Raw genomic sequence first — 22,048 nt, 5'->3', positions numbered from 1 at the left:
CAGAAACAGCAGAGACATTAACCACACATACATATGAATAATCCCAGTAAGAGTGGTGAGGTACTGCAGCAGCTTTTCAGTCCTTTATGAAACACTATGAACAATTACTTCTCTAATATGCACTACCATGAATACTTGTGAGAGTTTTCCAAGCCATATATTACCAGATGGTGCTGAATCTTCTTCTCAGCTGCGGCCACATCTGTAGTTTTCTATGGGGCACATTTGGCCTGTATTGATGGCATTAACTCATGGTGACTCTGGCTGCCTCACTTCACCCACAGGTCACAGGCAAGCCCTTTTTATGACTTTTGGACCACATGTGTCCGACACAACTTGGACCAGAGCTCAAACTGAGCTGTAAGAGCCAAAAGTAGCATAGAATAGACCCAAATGTGTCTGGGTTAGAGCTGAGAGGTAAGGCTGCAAAAAATATATATTTGCATCTTGGTATTTTCTATGAAAGCAGCTTGAATTCCATTGGTCATATCTAAAAACTGAATTTTAGGTCAGAGGTATTATAGTTTCAAAAATGAAGTAAAGATTTTTTTGTATACATTTACTCATGATGAAAACCTTTTATGACGAGAATAACGTATCACTGAAAAGAGGACAGACTCTGAGCTCCTCAAAAACTCAGGGGGCTCTCATCTATTTCTTTTAAATTACAAATCCAGAAAAAGGTGATACTGAAAACTAAATGTGAAGCTGATACTAGATCAGAGAAAAGCTCACCCCACTGTGGGGTTCTTCAACAAGGAGTGGCCCCCCGAGGAAGCTGCCTTGATTTGATGGTAATTATAACTGGTAAAAATTAAGATGGATTAAGCAAGGTTTACATTTTTATAGACAAAAAAATAATTTATACATGCCATGCTTTACTGTTACACCTCTAAGTAAAATAAGACAAGATTGGATAAGATGGTATAATTTGTGAAGTGACAGGACAAAAGGAGATTAGATGGACTTTGCAGGAGAAGAAATGAGAAAGGGAGCGAAATTATCCTAAAAATGAGACATTAGATTGGATGGGACAAAGATGAGTAGACTTAACAAGTCGAGAAGGGATGGGGCCGAAGAATATGTCTGTGCGATAATAAATCATAAAATGTGATAAGACCGGATAGACTTGTGGGACTGATTGATTAAAAATAGCACAGACTTGTCTGGGCTAGTTTGAATTGAATTTAGAGCTCACTTATCTCCTCAACTTTCTGTTTTCACCAGGAAGCTTCTAAACAGTGTTGTTTAATAATTGTAACAAATCATATCAGAAGCGTTGGTGTGCCTCATTTCACGGTGGGCAGACGACAGAAGGGAATCCAGGCAGACCAGTCAAATATAAGATGGATTAGTCAAATTAGACAAAAACTACTGTATATATTAACAAACACCAAACATGAACAAACAGAGCAGATAATGTAAAAACGAAAACAGCGATATTCTGCATGTCAGAAGATTAGGTGTTAACTTCAGAAACAGTAAAGCAAATCCTCTCAGGATAAAAACAAAGCTTCTTTGATAAATCTTAATATTAATAATACTTACTCTAAAGCATTCTTCAAATGACCACGCCCTCACATGTTGCTAGTGTATACACACATAAGCCTTAAACCAAAAGAATAAAACGCCGATAATCCCATGAGACGCTGCACGAGAGGAGATGAAGAAGAAGACGTTTGACGAGGTCCAAGAAAGAAAAAGATGCGGCACAGAAGCAGCAGGAGAACTGTGTGTAGTTTTGCGTTGGAGGGTAAAAAAAAAACACAGGAATTTTCATTTGAGCAGCGGGTTCTTTAAAGGTGGAGGAAAATCACCTCACACGCATGAAAGCTTGAAACCTGGCATCAACAACAACAACAATAATCTGCTGTAAAGACCTGAGCAGCAACCGGAGGATAACACTGTTTCTTTATGGCTTTAAACTGGTTTTTTAACTGGAGTACTTCAGCAGCTGTTTGATGGGTCGCCCTGAATATTTTCTAGAGAAGCTAAATCCTGCTGGTTTGATCCTGAGCCGATGGCTTTTTCCTGAGCAGCAGCTGCAGAGAGTAGAAAGTTTTGGTTTATAGTCAATTCTAATGAATAATCTGATGGATTTTAGTTTGGAGATTCAATACAGTGATCTGTGCTACCAAGAGGATGAATACAATCCTAAATTATCTTTTTTTCTATAGAGGGGATGAATAAAAAAGAGATGTAAATATTTTACCACTGGCTTGATCATGACAAAAACCTCCAATATATTGATTTATATCCACTTGATTTTGAACAGCTTTCATGTGTATCACATTACAGGTAGTTGACATTTTAATGTGAAATAACTATTCTGTTCAGTTTTATTTATATAGCACCAAATTACAACAACCGTCACCTCATGGTGATTTATATGATAAGGTAAAGACCCTACAATAGTACAAAGAAAACCCAACAATCAGACAACCCCTTATGAGCAAGTACTTTGGCAACAGTAGGAAGAAAAAAACTCCCCTTTAACAGCAAATACCTTCTTCAGAACCAGACTGCAAGAGGGGCAGCCAGTGCTGCCGCCGATAGGGGTTAAGGGGAGGAAGACAAAAGACACACTGTGGAGGAGAGCCAGAGAGAACTAATGATTAAATTCAAAGTGGTGTGAAGACAAAGTGAAAAGTGGTGAGTGAAGAAGTGGCTGGAGTTCCATTTAATTTCCTTTAAAACTGACCTCCAACCATTAGGATTAAGTGTAGCAACCTCCCTAATGTTCAGCACTAACCACCCATCAGAAACTATCCAGTACTTTAATTTATCACTAAATTCCAGCAAAACTATTAAAAACACTGGAAGCTTCAGGTCTATGCTGCATTTAGCCAAACAAACAGACCAGGAAGCTAGCGTGCAGCTGCTGCTGCATCTGCAAGCTGCTTTGCAACATCCCCCCAATCCCTGCTCCTCATTTTCATGCAGGTTCTGATTTAATGGTACTCCTGCTATCACTGATACCTTATCTGTTCTATAAGGGGCATATAAAATATCCATGTTATATATAGTGTGGGCCTGACTAAAGTGAGATTTTGGACACTAAATAATATATCCTGTGTAGAAAATGAAATAGAAATCAGCATATTATTGCAGCTGGTTATAGACTAAAGTGAGTGTTTGTTTGAAACATGGCCTAATGCTGCAGTTTCCTTTGGGCCACATTTGGACTTGACTGACAGTGTTGACACAAATCAGTACTGCTGAGTGAGCTGTGTCACAGCTCCATTCTATTTAGGTCAGATGTCAGTTGTGCTGTGACAACCCATGTTACGCCGAGCTGATGACTTTTTGGCCACATCTGCTTAATCGAGCAGTTGGTAGTGCTCTAAAGAAGCTATGTATGCCAAAATGATCCCAGGTTAGGCCCATGTTGCTATCTGGATTCTTGGAATATAAACAATCTGTCCATCAGCTCTGATCGATGTAAAAAATGAACCCCCAACTCTCGGATGGTGTATATCAATCAGGTCCTGTTCAGCAGCTTACCCATCATGCTGCTGGCCACAAGTGACCCCATAAAAACCAAAAAGCAGACAAAGACGCTGCTTTCCTACAGTGACAGCTTTAAATATGAAGGCGATGCTGCAGATGAACTCTCCGCTCCATCAGGTTCACCGACCTCGTGTCGACTTTGATGATGAATCATGGAGGTTAAAGCTCATTGGGAGTAATCTAATAAGATGACCAAAACAAAAACAAATATGAGACATTCACCTTTCTTTCACTTCATCAAACACTCCATCCATCATAATTTGGTCATAGACTGAAACATCCTAGCAGAGGGAAGAAGTGCGACAGAGAGTTTTGAGCATTTTTTAGCTCATGTTGCTTTCATCCTTTCTTTGAAAGTGGCAAAATTGTCTAACAGAAGGCATGAGACACTTCCTGATTTTGCAGACTTCAATCTAATTAAACTGCGACCAGTAAAAAGCGTGACATTCTCAAATGTGCATTTTCAGCCACATCTTTGTAAGCCACATTTTTATTTTCTGAGTGGAAGCCATGGAAATTTAAGACTTATCACAAAAAACATTTTCTAGTGAAAAAACATCAGTGTATTGTTTGTTCGGGTGTTTTAGTGAAATTCTTAGTTAAATATTATATATTATATATTATATATTATATATAATTAACCCTACTGCTAAGTGGTTAGCAAGTAACATTACAGACGTTATGAGACAGGAAGTAATATATAAGCCTGCAGCATTTTTTAAACATAAATATATCCTAATTTGTATTCCTTAAATTTGCAAACAATATGATCCTACTTCAATAAAAACAGACCAAGCTTATTTGGGTCTTGGTTATTTATACACTTTCCCTGGAAAACTGGTTCCACGAGAAGATCTGCTATACAACTGCTGAGCCTTGCAGGGTTCCCACCATTTCTGCAAGGACTACATCAGTCAACATTGCACAAATTAAATTCATGGTTGGAATTACACATTTTTTCTTCGACCTCGCCACTATTTTAAATGCTGAAATCAGCAAAAACTGCATGAAAAGAAGGTGGGGTGGGTTGCATAGCAGCTTGTAGTGATAGTAGCAACTAATTGCAGGTTAAGGCAGTTAAATACTGTGTCCTACATAAGATTTATACTAAGATGTATAGAGAAGTATTGATGAATGTTTTCATTCTTTGTGCTTTCCAATCTGTCTCCTGTGCACATAGCTGCTCTGTAAACTCTGCCTCCTCAAAGAACCCACTACTATCTTTTAACTTTCAGGAAACCAGTTCTCTTTAGTGGAGTAGGTTAAAGTCCTGAAGGTGAACAAATGCACCATGACTTTGGGCCTTTTGGCTCAGCACCTACAGTAAGGAAGTTAAGCATTGGGCTGGGAAATGATTTTGCATGCCAAAGTTCAATAAAGTCAGACTGAACATGTCCTATTTGTGTGGCTTTCCTTAAGTCTTTCTGCAGTTCAGTTGAAAATGAGGGGATTTTGGCACAAAATTCAGCCTTTTTAAATATGGATTTTGGCCCAATCCTCAGATGATTGTCTGCCAACAGCCTGCAGGTTTTCAATCCAACCAAAGACTCCACCAAGTGATTAACTCTCCTTCAGGTGAAGTGAAGGAACTCATCAGTGAAACCACCTGCTGAGACAACTGGCTGGACTAAAAACAGGCAGATGCACCTGTGAAAGTGAGCCGGACCTGCTTCAGCTGTGTGGGAGATTTTCTGAATTGGCCTGTAGGAAGGTTTCACGAGTCAGGCCTTCGTGTGTGGGTGCGTGTGTGTGTTTAGCCTCTCCACAGATAAATGCTCGGTGTGGGTAAAATATTCAGCAGAGGATTTTATAGCTGAGCTGTTGAGGAAATATCAGCAACACACAAATAAACACACGCACACTCTGAGTCAGAGCTGCTCAGCTGATCCAGCAGCTACATTTCGTGTGTGTGTGTCTGTGTGAAAGTGTACTCTCATATCATCAATTAGCTTAATTAAAGTGTTTGGACATAATTTATTGACAGCAGGAGGTTGAGAGAGAGAGAGAGAGCGAGAGCAAGCAAGGGAGCCCGAGTCCAGCAGCTCTCTCTGATCTGTTTGGTTTTGCAGTGTTTGCTCTTTTGCTTTCATAATTTTCATTATTGAACAAAGATTAAATTAGAAATTCACTCAAATGAGCTGCTTACAACAAGATGTGTGACAGATCTAGTTGTAATACAATTTATTTATTTAGATTACGTGCTGTATCCTCGCTACTAACACCAGAAAAAAGAAAAGTGTTACACTGATGGGTTGGACATGTTAGGATATCTGATGGCACTTAGTGTTTAAGTGATATTCATGACAGTGTGCTGCTTCACAGTCAAAGCCAGACCTGGATAGCACCTCTCTGCACAGCAGTATTTGTACTATTCACATTTTTTGTGCAATAATACAGTGTAACCTATAAGATCACTGTTTGGATTATGATCCTGATGACTTGAAACTCAATTTTTAATCTAGCTGTTATTTATTTATTGTCTATCTTCTTGGATTTGTGTTTTTGGGATTATTAAAGTAGTCGATCCAATCAATCATTAGTGTAACCCAGAACAAAAGGACATTAAGGTAAACACAAATAATCCTCCACTAAAAAGATTCACTGCAATCTGCTCGTCCCACTTGGTTTCATATACAGATAGACTGCCAGAGAGGAAAACCTGGAAAAAGGAGATCAGAGCCAGCAGCCCAACATGCCACTGGCTTGTAAACGTAATCATATCAGGTGAAACTAAACCAGAGAGGAGGGGAAAAAAGATTCAGTCAAAGCCACAGGCTCGCACATGATCAGACTCAAAGAAACTAGCTAAGGCCCAGTAAAAACTATTTACACTCACTATATATATATATATATATATATATATATATATATATATATATATATATATAATCATAAAATCAGGGACAAATTGGTAAAGAGAAGCATATGCAGTTAAACATACACACCGATATGATCCAGCAGCCTAAACTTCAGCACAGTGAAAAGAAGATGAAACAGAAAGACTTACAAAAAGCAATTTAATAATAAGAATAATAATAACTGAAAATTAGGGGAATTAAAGCAAATCCAGTGCAGACGAGCGACTGTGGGTAAAAAACACACAGACAGTCTAACCTGCAAAGATCCAGAAAGGTTGAACAAACCCTCAGTCAGCCAACAGATCAGCCACATGAAACACACAAGAACGAGGGAAGGACCAGCAGTCTCACAGCTACACCAGTAACTCGGTTACTGGAGCTGATAATGAAGGTAAAAATGCAACATAAGGAATAATAAAGACATAATAAATAACAATAACTAGAAACCTCTTAGGTAACATTGATCACATGCTGAAGCTTGTCAAACCTTCCAGGGCCTCAGGACACACAAGCAAGAACCCGCATGGTCAGACCCGAGTCCGGGTCAGAACCGAGGCTCTAAAGCCAAAAGAGAAGCGCAACAAATGTGCCAATTATCGTTAGGTCTGCAGCAACGAGCAAAGACACACTCACACACACTACCCGCACAGACACTCACACATAAACACACACTGCGGGATGGAGACAGCAATCAGGCATGTACACCCCTTCCCCCCCGCCCCCCACTCACCGTGCGCTGTGGTGTGAGCAGCCAGCAGCCAGCAGAGCAGCAGCAGGTACAGTCTTCCTGTTCTCCTCCTCCTCAGCACCAGCAGCTCCCAAACATCACCGATACATCCAACCAAAACCCGCTCCATGCTGTCCTGCTCCAGTCCCGATGAGTCCGTGGAAGCACAGAAACGCACACACACACACACAATCCCGCTGTTCTTTCAGTGTTTTTTGTTTTTGTTTCCAAATCCTCAACAGAATCCAACTGTCAATTAAGAAAATAAAAAATAAAGGAGAAAAAACCCACAGTGTGGTGAGTCAGGAGGATGGTGAGGAGAGAGAAAGAGAGGGGGTAAAACAGCTTCTCTTCTCCCCAAAATATCCCTGATCCCCAGTCGGGCTAGGATCCCCCAAAGAAAAGAAAAAGGGAAAGGAATTTCCAAAATACACAAATGCAGATCAGTTTCTTCCTTTTAGAGTCGAGAATAAGTTCCAGTAACTACAAGTGAAGAGTCTCCATCACTCCTGCACGCTGCTGCTTCTTCCCATTCAAACAGATGAGGGGATGGTTAAAATCCGCGCTGCCTTCCCGGAGGTCTGCTCCGTCTGCTGGGGAGAACTGATGGAGAGGGTCGGAAGAGGAGGGGGGAGGCGGAGGGTGGAGGGAAAGAGTCGAACCCCCTCTCTCTCTCGCTCTCTCTCTCTCTCTCTCTCTTTTCTCTGTAGGGCTATACAGCTGGAGAGAGAGAGGGTCGAGAGACCCTGTTGGAGTATGGAGCCATTGATCTAAAGAGGCTGGAGGTAAACCTCGGAGCGGGAGTAGAATCAGGGAGCGGGACGGAGCGGGAGTTGGAACCCGGCACAGGAGGCAGAACGGCGGGGAGAGATTAGCTGAACTCTCCTGCCCTCTCTGGTCACACAGGGAATATAAACGTCAGTCACAGCTGGAAGAGAGTTTCCATCACATCACAGGTGTGCAATACGATAAATATAAAATCATGATATGCAGATTGTTATTTATTATTATTATTATTGTTATTATTATTATTATTATTATGTGTATTTATGTCAAACAAACTGCATCACATCACATTGTGCAACTCTCATAGACAACATTTTTACAAATGACATTAAAAATAAGACTGATTGACGACATAAGTGACCATCTTCCAATTTTTACAATCTATGATGGCAATTACAAGATCAATAAAATGGACACTAAAAAATAGTACAGGCAAGTAAGAACAGAAGAAAGAATGAATGTAATTTATCATTTCAAACTGGTCAATTTCCAGACAGAATGAAAATAGTAAAACTTATACCTCTACACAAATCTGGCAACAAACACCACTTCACAAACTACAGGCCTGTCTCTTTACTACCTCAATTCTCAAAAATTCTTGAAAAACTGTTTAACAACCGACTGGAAAAATGTATAGATAACCATAAACTACTCACCGAGAGTCAGTACGGATTCAGATCAAGCAGATCAACATCATTGGCACTATTAGATTCAATAGAATACATCACAAATTCCATAGACAAAAAGCCATATGGGTTATTCATAGACTTGACAAAGGCATTTGACACAATAGATCATGATATATTGATAAGAAAACTGGAATGTTATGGTGTCAGAGGGGTTGTTTTAGATTGGGTCCGGAGTTATTTAAGTGACAGGAAGCAGTTTGTGAAATTAAATGGTGGTTGCTCCTTATGTATGGACATTGCTTGTGGTGTACCCCAAGGGTCAGTTTTGGGTCCAAAATTCTTCAACTTATACATTAATGACATCTGTAAAGTGTCCAAAGTATTAAAAATGGTTCTCTTTGCTGATGATACAAACATTTTTTGCTCTGGTGATGATCTGCAGAATCTATTGGAGGATATGACTAATGAAATAAGTAAAGTGAAGTTCTGGCTTGATAAAAACAATTGATCATTAAATTTGAATAAATCTAAACTTATGTTATTTGGAAATAGTAGTTTAAATACAAATGCAAAGATTCAAATAAATGGTGTTGATATTGAAAGAGTCAGTGAAAATACATTTCTGGGCATAATAACAGATGAAAAACTTAACTGGAGAGCTCACGTAAGATATATTCATTCCAAAGTATCACGTAGCATTGCAATACTAAACAAGGGAAAGCAGGTATTCGACAGAACATCACTTCATATTCTATACTGGGCAATAACTATAAAACCACATTACATTCACTTTTTACTCTTCAAAAAAAAAGAAAAGAAAAGCAGTTCGAATCATCCACAATGCAGGTTATAGGGAACATACAAACTCACTATTTTTGCAGTCTGAAATATTAAAAATTGCCAATCTAGTAAAATTCCAAACAGCACAAATTCTATTCAGAGCAAAAAATAAGGAACTGCCAGGTAATATTCAGAGTATTTTTTTTTTTGAAAGAAGTAAGTTATAATTTAAGGGTTTTTTGTAAGTTAAAAACAGGGAAGGCACATACTACAAGAAAAAGCTTTTGTGTTTCTGTTCATGGAGTGAAACTGTGGAACAGTTTGAATATGGATTTAAAGCAATGTCCAAACATAAAACAGTTCAAAAAGAGATATAAAAATATGATCTTCTCGAACTATAAAGACATGGAAAACATTGAAATGAAGAGATTGTCTCTATTTTAAAAATTTCATGATGTGATATTATAGTATATAGTATATATTATATCAGAAATCTGTTGACTATTTTTTATTACAGATTATATCAGTAAAGAAGCTGACTAAATATTAACTGATAACTTATGGCAAAGGGGTGGGATTAAATAAGTGTGTACTTCTTCCCACTCCCTTTCAACATGTAAATGAATCAAAACGGTAGCAATATTGAAATGTATTGACTTTTGTATAGTATTTTTCTCTCTCTCTTATTTTCTAAATGTACCTGCATATTGTTTACATGTTTGAAATAAATAAATAAATAAACAAAATTAACAAATTAACAAACTGCATAACCCAGACTGATTCAAACTATGGAGGTAAAATGCAGCCAAGAAAAGATTTTAAACATAAGGTTATTTTCTCCCCAGGAATGAATATTTATTAGTTAATATGTTTGGACTTTTAAAAAATTACATAGAAATTATAATTGGATTACATTTTATATTTCTGTTATATATATAGTGTAATTTATTTTTATTATTATTAAAGTTGCACCATATTATCAAAATGTTTGAATTATAATAGAAAGAAATATATTTATTTCTGTATTTCAACCCATTTATGTGGGATTAATATCATAGAACGGAAGTGGGGGATGAAAAAAATCCTGTTGTTTCTGGTAATTCCACTATTACCAAAGTGATTTTGAATTTATTAAAAATATAGAATATGGTCTATAGTAGACATGAAGATTCAGCATTAAAAACATCCGAACTTCTGGTGGGAAATTGAAATATAATCTTTTTCATGTGTGTGTTAATAAATATAAAAAAATAAATAAATTTTTTAAAAAAGTGTCTTATAGCCTAAGGATATTTAGAAAAGTATGTCAGCCCAATACTGCCAAAAAAGTTGAATTAAACATGGTAAATATATCATCTAAATTATTATTTAGTGTAATATATTTTATCTCCTCATCATTTGACTCATGCCAGTATTATGGATGAAAACTTCGCAAAAGTTTAATATTCAGCAGAAAAACCTCCCAAAATGTGTTCATTTCTTTAGTATATTACCATGAAAACCCTCCAAAACATACATGGCTTAAAAATTCAATATTGTAACTTATATTTTATCAATCCATCCACTCTCTTGCGAGGGTAGGAGCAAGAGGCAGGGTACACCCTGGACAGGTCGCCAGTCTGCCGCAGCACTAACACATAGAGTCAGTCTATGTGTTAATATATTTTATTTTGCCTATTAAAGAATGTTTAATATGTTGACTATGAAGGGAATAGGGAAATACTGTAAATGATTGTTAAGGAACATGGACATTAAGCATTTATTTCTCTGAAGCTTCTTGGTAATCACAGAAAACAAAAATCCTTCACATTTTAAAGGTTTTTTTCTTTGGTGTTGGAGTCCACATATCTATTACATGAAAAACAGGAGCAGCACGTATTGATCCTAAATGGGCCAGACCTGTGAAATTGCTCTTTCTGTTCGTTAGTGATGTGCGATACCACTGAATTTCTTTCCGATCCGATACAAAGTAATATTCAGGGTGGTATCGACGATACTGATCCGATACCGATACTTTGTACAAAAACTTATTTTATTTATTGTATCTCAAATTATAGCGTCATAATGATTACAGGACATCAGATTACTTGTTCTTATCACTAAAAAATGCAGAGTTCATCATATAGAAATAAAAAACTGAAGTTGTGCCTATTTGAACACCTTGCCTGCCTGCAGCACTAAAGGACTCTGTGAGAGACGTCACCTGTCCCTCTCCTCTACAGGTCGCCTCAACATAAGCTCGTCATATTCTGTGATATGATTTACTCTGAGGTGTTTGACAAGGTTAGTGATGTTGCCACAACCATACATGCCAACCCTCCCGATTTTTCCGGGAGAATCCCGAATTTCAGTGCCCCTCCCGAAAATCTCCCGGAGCCACCATTCTCCTGAATTTCTCCCAATTTTCCACCAGGACAACAAAATTGAAAAACCATATTTTAGAATTCATAGCGCGGCCCAGCCAATTCCAGTTTCCAACAATGGCGGCAGCGACTTAGTTTTAATATTACTCTTATTTCTCTTTCTGGGTCACAAAATAAACTTTTAACATATTTTCAGGTGAGAATGTAGCTGTGTAAACTTCAAATATCTGAGCCGACTGACACATCGTCTTCAAACCCCCGCGGTCTTTCGCTACTCGGGTTAAACATGATATATAAGTCACTTTGATAACTTAAAAATGTTATTGTTTGGCTTTTTCAGTGTTTTATTTGTTCGTGAGTAAATCAGTTTGGCTGAGATTAAAGTTATTAGATTAAATTAAATTAAACTTTATTAATCCCTCGGGAGGGTTCCTCTGGGGTTTTCACACAGCTGAATAAACGTCAAACAGAAAATGATTAAACAAAGTGTGAGACGGTCGAGAGTTTACGTCAGCGCCTGGTTATATTTTAGATAGCAAGGAGCAGACGGCAGAGTTTCACTCCAAGGAGCTCGTGATGTACTACCCGGCTTTCTTTAAACCGCGAAGGCCGGGTCCTCAGGTGGAAGCAGCCTCTGAATTTGGACACCCCCGCTGTTTCCGGCCAGCCAATAATAACGGTGACATTTAACGTATTTTATCCGATAAATAAACCCTGTAAAATGTATTTATCCCCCCCACCAGCCCTTTTGAATGTTTTCCTAGTATGGCCACAACACCTCACTCTTGGAGCACTTTTTTGCCACATGTATCGCAAACCACGTCTCAGCTGTTTGTGGAGGTAAAATAAGTCTGCACATGACTCCGATTACGCTCAGCCATTGTTGTGAGTGCGCACGCCAGGGGGCTGCAGTAGGGGCCTGTAGTGAGTAAGTTAAATGCATCATTTTTACTTACACACAACAGGCAAAAGTAGCTTTCATGTTTTCAAACCAAAGTCAAATTTGACACAACCCTGATCAAACATGAAACCTTTTCTCTGGGACCAAAACAAAGGAAGCTGTTTCATTTAAAACTGGCACCAATTTCAGCTTTATTACTGAGCATGGAGAGATATCTCATTCACAGTCTGATGATATGATTAAAATCATTGACCAGGGCAGGCATCATTAAATCATCCCAGCTCCCTGAGGAAAAACATCCATCCTAAAGGTGTAAATAATGATCATAAGGTCCTGCAAAGAACAAAAAGAAAAAAAGGTTCTTAGTGATGGAAGTCCTTTGTTTAGTAGAAATATAATTTTATAGCTGTTTAAGAGACTTCAACTTATCTTCTTATATAAGACAATATTGTTGAGCACTTCTTTGATGCCTTGCACTAGAAAACACTTGGTTTCCATGTCTGCCGGTTTAAGAGGCATCCACAGCTCTCAATTCAGGATGAATTGACTGTGGTTTCATATTTACAGCAGGTCACAATGGGCTGACAGCAGAGGCATCTCCATAACAACTGTGACTGCTGCTGTGGCTGCACAGACCCCGAGTCTTGTTAGCAAACAGATAACAGAAAGTAAAACAATAAGCCACTTTTTTTTGTCCACTAAGCACCAACTTTGAGACACACTAGGCAAAAAAATAATAAATCATTTTAAGTTTTTCAATTATGGTTCAAATTTTAAAAACTAATATTCTTTCAAATTTCATTTGTGACTTTTTTTAATATAGTGAATGCCTAGTTTTTATTTTAATAGTTGTTTTATCAAAGGTAGTTTACGGGCACTTTATTAGTTGCACTATATTAGAGCCATATTGGACCCCCCAGTAAGTGACATGAGAGATTTGTGGTGATGAAATGCTGCTGTTTTGCACAAACACTCTTCTCCACTGCCGGAGTTTATTATCATTAAGCCGACCCTTCTACCTGCGAGGGAATTTACATCTATTATGCTCATCGCTGTTTACATTCCTCCAGAGCGAGGAACTCTGTGAACTCTACCAAGGCATCAGTGAACAAGATTCCTCATCACATCAGGAGACTTTAAAGCTTTTACTATCCAAACTACACCAACATGTGGGCTTTAAAAAAAGATGACATACCGGTAACTTACCGGACTTGGTGAACACAACTCATCACCATTGTGCTGAGACCTGCAACAAAAAGCAGGTACATGTGTGGCCTCAGAGGCCTCCTATGAAGGACTGTTTCAGCACTATAAACGAGGACATCTCCACCACACAGACATAGAGGAATACAACAAGTCTGTTGCAGCACACAATGCAAAACTAACTGATGATCACCACAAAACTATATCTGTCCATGTTTTGTGTGTTCACAGATGCTCTTCTGCATACTTTTGTTGTAATGAGTGGTCATTTGACTTTTTGCTTCATTACTATCAGCTCAAAACTTTCCGGTCATTCTCCTCTGATCTCTGGGATCAACAAGGCATTTTAACCGAGAGAACTGACTCTCACTGGGTATTTTGTCTGTGGAAAAATCCCAGCAGATCAGCAGTTTCTGAAATTCTCAGAGGATTTCATCTAGCATCACCAACCCTGCCAACTTGCTTAAATCATATTTCTTCCCCATTCTATGATCAGTTTGAACTTCACCAGGTGGTCTTTACCATACCTACATGCAATTAGCTCTGCCATCTGATTGGCTAATTAGATGTGTTAATGAGTTGTGCTTCTGTCATTTTCCTTTACAACTGATTTCCACGTCAGTCTGCTTGGGGTCAGTAAAGCAACTCAGCCGGAAGTCCTGTGACGTCATTTGTAAGCGACACAAACAGCACAACAATAGAGAAAATCAAGGTGATGGTATACCTGCTGCTAAACCGATGGTCATCGGGCCCTCCAAAACAAATATACAGGGGAAAAGGAGACAAATTCATGAGAAAAAAACAAATGAAAAATAAAAGAGTTTTGGGGTCTTTTGGCCTGAAATCATAGTGCTTTATTTTTCAAAGTTAAAAAATAAAGTTCACTTGTTTGAATTTGTGGTACCATAAATCCACACAAAATGTTAAATGAACACCTAAAAATGTCTTTTGAATCATATTGTCAGGGTTCCTGGGTCATCGACCCAGTGCTTTCAGTTTTGTTCATGTTCAGTTTATTTTGCCACTGCCTGTTTCACTTCCTGTTTGTTCCCCGTGTCAGCTTGTGTCATTAGTCAGATTATGTTCAGCCCTGTACTCACCTGTTTCCAATCATTGTCATCATTCAACCTGTGTATTTAAGTTCCTCGGTTTCACCAGTTCTTTGTCGTGTCATTGATGTTATGTTGTCGTTTCCGCCTGCGTTCAGCCAGCCATTCCGTCCGTCCTTCATTCATTCATTCATTCATTCATTCATTCATTCATTCAGTCAGTCGTCCAGCCAGCCAGCCAGCCATTTCCTACCTCTGTTCTGTTTATTCACTGAATCGGCAATAAACACCAGCCTTCACCTAACTATCCACGAGTCCTGCGTTTGGGTCACTTCCTCGCCTCCACTCAGCAACCCCTGACAGAATGACACGACCCGTGCCACGAAGACACGTTTTCTGCCCAGCGGACTCAGATCTGTTCGAGCGGCAGGAGGCAGCACTCTCCATTTGGGCGGAGAAGCTTAAGGAGAAACAGCGGCTCTTCGCGGAGCGAGAGCACATCTTCGAGGGAACTCGCCTGGCTCTGAGCGGACCTCGGAGACACCGCGTTCTCCCACCTGCTGCCTCACCTGCACCGGAGCATTTGCCGCGGAGAGTGGGCGTTTCACGCCGCGCTTCGGCCGCTCCCTCTCTCGCCGCTCCGCTCCTCGCTCATACACCCGCCGCCTCATTCGCTGGACCTTCCACTTCGCCACGGCACAGCGGCTATGCCTCAAACTTCGGCTCAGAGGCGCCCGCGCCGGAGGCTCGGCTGTGTACCCCGCCCGCTTCCTCTTCCCGGAAAAAGCGGCGCACACGCCGCCATAACATGGACTCTTTACAGCAACTCCCGGTGGTGGGTTCCACTGACTATTTTCCACCCTCCTCATTTGATTCTCCACCTAAAATAACTAATAGACTCATCCCCGATTCATGGAGAGTTTCCCTTCTGGACAACGATGTAGACTGGGAGGATTTTTTCTGCTCTGCTCCCCCAAAGACTGTAAATAGTGGTGGCAGAAAGACCAGACCAATCCCCAATAAACCTGCAAGTATCACACACCCAGTCACTATCTCCACAACCATTACTCAGCCATTTCCCACCAGCACGGCGGCCCAGATTCAGCCTTCCCCTTCAGCCGTTTCACCACCTCAGATGGCTAGGGCCCAGTCTACACCCACACCTGTGCCAGCTCCTAGGAGGAAGGCAGCTGCGACGCAGTCTACCTCCACATCCACTCTTGTTTCCCGGGTGGGGGTGACTGGTGTCCAGCTACCTCCCGTGCCTGTCCCAGCGCCCAGGCTGAGGGCAGCCTCAACCCAGCCTGACCTCCCTGGAGGCTTGGAAGAGCTAACCAGTCCACCTGCTACTTCACCACTTCCTCCACCTCCTGACCCAGCCTTTCACGCCCTCGCACTGTCCCTAGTTAGATTAGCTGACCTGTCCCCTGCTCAGGCACCAGCTTTACTAGCCCAGGCTGTAGCTCAGCCATTAGCCTCACCAACCTCTGTTTATCCATTAGCCTCCTCAGTCCAATCAGTTCACAGTCCTGCTCCAGTCCAGCCTGTAGTCCAGTCTGCTCCAGTCTCACCTGCTGTTCAGCCTCCTCTCCACTCAGTTCCCTCGCCTGCTGTTCAGCTTCCAGCCCCGTCAGTTCACTCGCCTGCTCTCCAGTCTGTTCCTGCCCTCCAGTCCCCTGTAGTCCAGTCTGTTCCTGCCCTCCAGTCTCCTGCCTCCCGGTCGCCCGTCCTCCAGTCTGTCCAGCCTGTTGTCCAGTCTTCTGTAGTTCAGTCACTCATCCACCACCCTGTTCAGTTCCCGGACCTGCAGCCACAGCACCCAGAGCCAGCTGTGAGCTCTCCCGCTCTCCAGCCAGGGGCCTCCGCGCCCGCTGGCCCGGCCGCTCTCCAGCCAGGAGCCTCCGCGCCCGCTGGTCCTAAAGCTGTGGCTCCGTCACCCCCGGCTCCCGTGCCGTCGCCTGGTCCAGACTCAGCCTCGGCGTCAGCTTCTGCTTCGCCTGGTCCTGCGGCTGCCGCGCCGTCGCCCCAGCCACGTTCTGGACGTCATCGCCGGCTCAGCGGCCGCCGCCTTCCTCGCTGCCGCCCACCGGACCAGCTCACCGGCCGCCGCCGTCTTCCTCGCGGCCGCCCACCTGAACTGTCTCGTCTCGGCCACGTGGCCGCCCACCTGAACTGTTTCTGTTTTGGACTCCGTTCCTCCGTCCTGGGCCCCCTCCGCCCGCCCTGTTCTGGTTTTTCTTTCTTTTGGCCGTCGGGTGCCGGCCTTTGGAGGGGGGGGGGGGGGTACTGTCAGGGTTCCTGGGTCATCGACCCAGTGCTTTCAGTTTTGTTCATGTTCAGTTTATTTTGCCACTGCCTGCTTCACTTCCTGTTTGTTCCCCATGTCAGCTTGTGTCATTAGTCAGATTATGTTCAGCCCTGCACTCACCTGTTTCCAATCATTGTCATCATTCAACCTGTGTATTTAAGTTCCTCGGTTTCACCAGTTCTTTGTCGTGTCATTGATGTTATGTTGTCGTTTCCGCCTGCGTTCAGCCAGCCCGCCCGCCCGTCCGTCCGTCCGTCTTTCCTTCAGTCAGTCAGTCGTCCAGCCAGCCATTTCCTACCTCTGTTCTGTTTGTTCACTGAATCGGCAATAAACACCAGCCTTCACCTAACTATCCATGAGTCCTGCGTTTGGGTCACTTCCTCGCCTCCACTCAGCAACCCCTGACACATATGATTTAGGCAGAAAACTACAAGCTCATATTCATTAAAATAAGTCCTCCGTCTTGAGTCGCAGTGCTGCTCTGTGTTTGCAGCAGGCTTTGAGATGACTATGCTGAGACTGACTGTAAAAAGTACAACTTAACTGAGCTTTTTTGTAGAAATTCCATGTTTTTTCCTCATAAATCTATAACTTTATTCTCCAAATTTCTGGGATGTTTTGCTGAACCAAACCCTTTTTTAAAAAAAAAAACAAAAAAAAAAAAAAAAAACTTTTTACTACAACTGGTTTCTTTATGCAGCCTCAGTAAAATAACTATGCAAACATTGCAAAATATAGAAAACTAGTCTATTTTAACATTTATGGAGTGGAAATTTGTGGCTCATATAGATAATTTATCCATTGCACACACATCTCTTTCAGTGATTATAACATTGCAGTACACACTCACTGTAGCCTTGGACTTATTGATCATATGTGGACACCTCACTGAACAACTGATCCACTCTTTTACAGGAAGTCAAAGATTCGAGTGTGAGCATGGAGCATGGAGACAGTAGCAACGCTTAAACAAGCGCTGCCTGACAAATGCGCTCAACTTTAAAAAAACTTTCTGAGAACACTTGGCAACCATTTTTATCTACACCCCACGCCTCAAACACACACACAGCTCAGGTGACAAATCAACACAAACACAGATCAGTGTGTGCTTCTGTTCTCACTATGAGCCTGATAACAACCTGCACACACACAATTACCTAATTACTGATTATCAGACTGTGAGCTCACAGCAGACTAAACACTGCAGCCCTCTGCATGTGTGTGTGTGTGTGTGTGTGAGAGAGAGAGATGCTGTCCAACAAAGCCCTCTTTATTTCACATTGAAAACCCTCAAATAGAAGCCAATTAGAACACAATACAGCTGATAGCAAGTATTTATCAGCCTGCTGCCCACTCCTCCTCCTCTTTAAGAGGTCACAATCGCGGTCTGACTGCGTTCTCCCTGAAATGTTCAGACCAGCTGATTACGTCTGAATTCCTGAACTGACTGATTTATTGTTAATAGGGAAGTTTTTTTTCTAGCTCAAAATTTCTATAGCAAATATTCTTTATGAGTCAAGTTTATGCATAACTTCAGTCTCCACTTTAATCTTACCGCTGATGTAGAATCTAATAGTTAACCACTAACTTTAGTTTCAGTCAGGTGGTTTTACTTGCCGCAGCAAGCAGAATGTGGCAACGACAGATGTGGATAAAGCCAGATGACAGATCTTTTGCTCTACAGCCAGGGTTCTCAGAGGGTGGCCACTTTTAAAGTCCAATGTTCTGCTGGCAAGCCATTGGGTCCCACCATTCAGGGCGAAGTTATAAAGACAACCCGCAGCTGCAACAGCAGCCCCCCTCAGCAGGACATAGCACCCAGCTCTGTCACTAAAACTGAGAAAAGGCTTAGGAAATGACAGGAAAGCCTACACAAAATCGATGCAGTTTGTTAACTCTCTAGCATCACATCCAAATGTGGACATTTATGGCTTAGCTAAAAGTTAACTTGATGCCAATCAAATAGCTGTTAGTGAGGCTGTAAAAATAATCCTTGGCTACAATTTATGCACTGAGGTGTTAAAAAACTAAAACTCGGATCAGTCCAAAGCATTCCCTGGAACTAGACGAAGGGCCCCACTGGACATCTGTGCTCATCACCAAAAAGTTCAGAGCGGTTTTAATGGCATAGCAGGGATGTCTGTGATGACAAGTGATCATCTTATTTACATTTTTTTCCTTATTCAAATGACTTACACATTCATTTATTGGCCAAGTTGCGGCCTGTCTCCTTGTATTATGATTATTTATATGTTTAAGTTCAAACAAGTGATGTCTTGTAGCAGGTGGATGCCTGCAAATTTTGAGAATATTTCATTTGATGGAAAGGAATATTTTCTGTACTTTTATCATTTCTACTTCTTTTCCTTTCACAGGTTAGATTACCTTTTCTCCCCCTCTGTTTCATCAGCATCTCAGATCTACCAACACAGCAGTTGAGGACATTGAAACCCCAGAGTGTGTGAGTGTGTGTGTTCATCTGCGAACGGATATTAATGTCAGACGGGAAATTAAAAACCAGGTTTGTGAAGACAGAGTAAGACAGTATGGTGTGTGTGTGTGTGTGTGTGTGTGGCGTGCTTTCAGATAGCCACACATGGCGTACTGCTTTAGATTTTTAGTCTCTGATGCAGCTACATGCTGCTGGATCAGAAAGCTGAAGACAAATACAAAGATGTCCACAGACTTCTTCATGAAAACATATCATAAGTCTACAGCTCTCTTCCCTGATGTTAGTCCTCTCAGGGCTCTAAATCTACATTTAGGCTGCTCTGCTCTTCAGATTTGAAGTTTAATTTTTTGCTGTAGAAAGACGTTTTCTTCCCACACAGAGTGTACAGCAGATGCTAATGTTCAACAAAGCAGCGGAAAGAGATATTATATTTCCTAAAAATAGAGCCCAGGGGCAGCATATATATGAGGAAAATAAAACTGGCCCAGGGTTGATCCCTGAAGAACTCCAAAAGTAAGAGGTGCGGCAGCTGAGGAATAAGTAGAGAAGCTCCTATTCATGAAGTAAGACTTAAACCATAGAGCAGCTCCCTTAATGCCTACAAAACGCTCAAAGTAATTAGGGGATGTGGACACAGCCCAAACAAAACAAGGCTAACCAAGACTAATCAAGACAGAGAACTAACAATATAAAACAAGACGAAAGGTAATGCACAAGGTTGCCTCGAAACTCATCTAACCAAGCATGGTTTTAGAAACAAAAATAAGTATTTAGTTCAGCTCTAATGTGCATTTGGGCATTCTTCTCTTATAAGATTTTGCCAAATATGTGAGAATTCCAAATAAAGGTGTAGATGCAAACCTAACTGCCCCAAGCCTGATCTTTGTTTCAGGATGGTAGATCTGTATTTTTATTTTAATCAATGCACAAATTATGGAGCAAAAACTGATGTATATAGAGTCTTACAGTGAAATATAGAAGTGTCAGCTCAAGTGTCTTGTTAGTATTTGTCTAACGAGGTGAGGAGTGGCAATCCATAAAGGTCACTTGGATGCCAGAAAACACACACATTTCAAATTTTAATGGCCTTGGCCAATCACTCCCTATTACTCTATTTCAAGAAAAAAAGTCAAATATAATTAAAAGTTTAAAGAAAGTTTAGTTTGCCTCTTTAACAGAAAAACGAATTATCTGTTTGCATGTTTAAATGTCATACAAAGACGAAACAGAGCTCTTTACCTTTTTATGAGTGGACTTTTTGTAATTTTAGAATAACACAAACTCTTAGACAACAGTTGAATAATTTAACACATTTTAATAAATTTTGCATTGTTTTTATTTCACAGAGCAGTACAAAAGCTCAAAGCTCTTACCTTTACTGCTTTAGGCAGCAGCTAAGCAACCACAACCCTGTCTGATTACACATGCTGGGTTGTGGGCCTTACATTTGCAGGTCATGTAAGGTCTGATTGATGTGGCAGAAGGTGAATTCTGGTACTGAAATTTGAATGTGCATGTGCACAGGTGTGCCCTTGTCAAAGCTGAGGATATGTACTTCACTGTCTGGAAGTAATTATCTCGCTGTAGAGTACAGTCTGGGCTGCTAATTCACGTAATTCAACACAAACTCGTCACCACACTCTGACAAACACAAAGAGCTCCAAATGTAATGAGTTCTTTAATGGAGGATAATTAATTGGATGAGCTTCATCCTCATGCAGCACATGCAGTGCAAAATCACAGTGTTAGCACACAAGAAATTACTTTAATTAACTTTCTGTATCATCTAGACAGAGACGGAGGGAAAAGTAACAACACCAAGTGGCTTTTGGTTGGAACTTTTTTAATCATGATGTAATCCAGTGATCTACTGAGTTACAATTTGGAAGCAGAAGGTTTAATCAGGTTTGGTTAAATGTTGCTCATCAACATCACTTGTCACGCCATACAAATGTAAAATCAGTGAGATTCCTGTTCCTCATGGAGCCAACCCCAGTGATGTGTTTAATGACACCTAATCTGGGAAATAAAACACATTTGCTAAGAAGTATTGCATCAAAAGGTGGTGTTAAGATTTCACCTTGCATACACGATAGAAAGTGAGAACGACTGCCAATGATCAAGATTAAGCACTTTAAAATAGAGAAGTGCTCATTTAGCATTTTTGTCTTTTGCAATACTTGCCTTGTTGAGTCTCATTAACAGTCTTTGTATAGATCCAGGCATTTCTGTGTTCATGTGTGGGTTGGGATACAGGCAGGGGCATGAATGTTTAGACAGCACCATCAAGCAAAGACTGATAATGAGACTGGGTTTCTTGTGTCTAATAAGTGCATACTTGGAAATGAAATTCCCATTCGGAAGATCTGTATGCCTTTTTGAAAAATAAAAACTAGAAAGTAGATTGATCTCTATTCAATTCAATTCAATTCAATTTTATTTATATAGCGCCAAATCACAACAAATGTCGCCTCAAGGCGCT

The 22,048-nt window shown here is 40.8% G+C and overlaps 1 protein-coding gene across 2 annotated transcripts in view; it reads right to left on the bottom strand.

Annotated features, from left to right (window-relative positions):
- The window catches only part of dcc (DCC netrin 1 receptor), a 346,228-nt gene extending 338,535 nt beyond the window's left edge, over positions 1-7,693 (bottom strand). For both annotated transcript variants that reach the window (XM_087843481.1, XM_087843482.1), the window contains exon 1: positions 7,099-7,693. In XM_087843481.1, coding sequence (XP_087699607.1) covers positions 7,099-7,225 — 127 coding nt within the window. In that variant the 5' untranslated portion in view covers positions 7,226-7,693. The remainder of the gene's footprint in view (positions 1-7,098) is intronic.
- Between the last annotated feature and the right edge of the window lie 14,355 nt (positions 7,694-22,048).

The sequence above is a fragment of the Neolamprologus brichardi genome, chromosome 7, assembly GCF_056152115.1.
Source record: "Neolamprologus brichardi isolate AB-2024 chromosome 7, ASM5615211v1, whole genome shotgun sequence".
Lineage (NCBI taxonomy): Eukaryota > Metazoa > Chordata > Actinopteri > Cichliformes > Cichlidae > Neolamprologus > Neolamprologus brichardi.
This window is presented reverse-complemented; position numbering and strand designations above follow the sequence as displayed.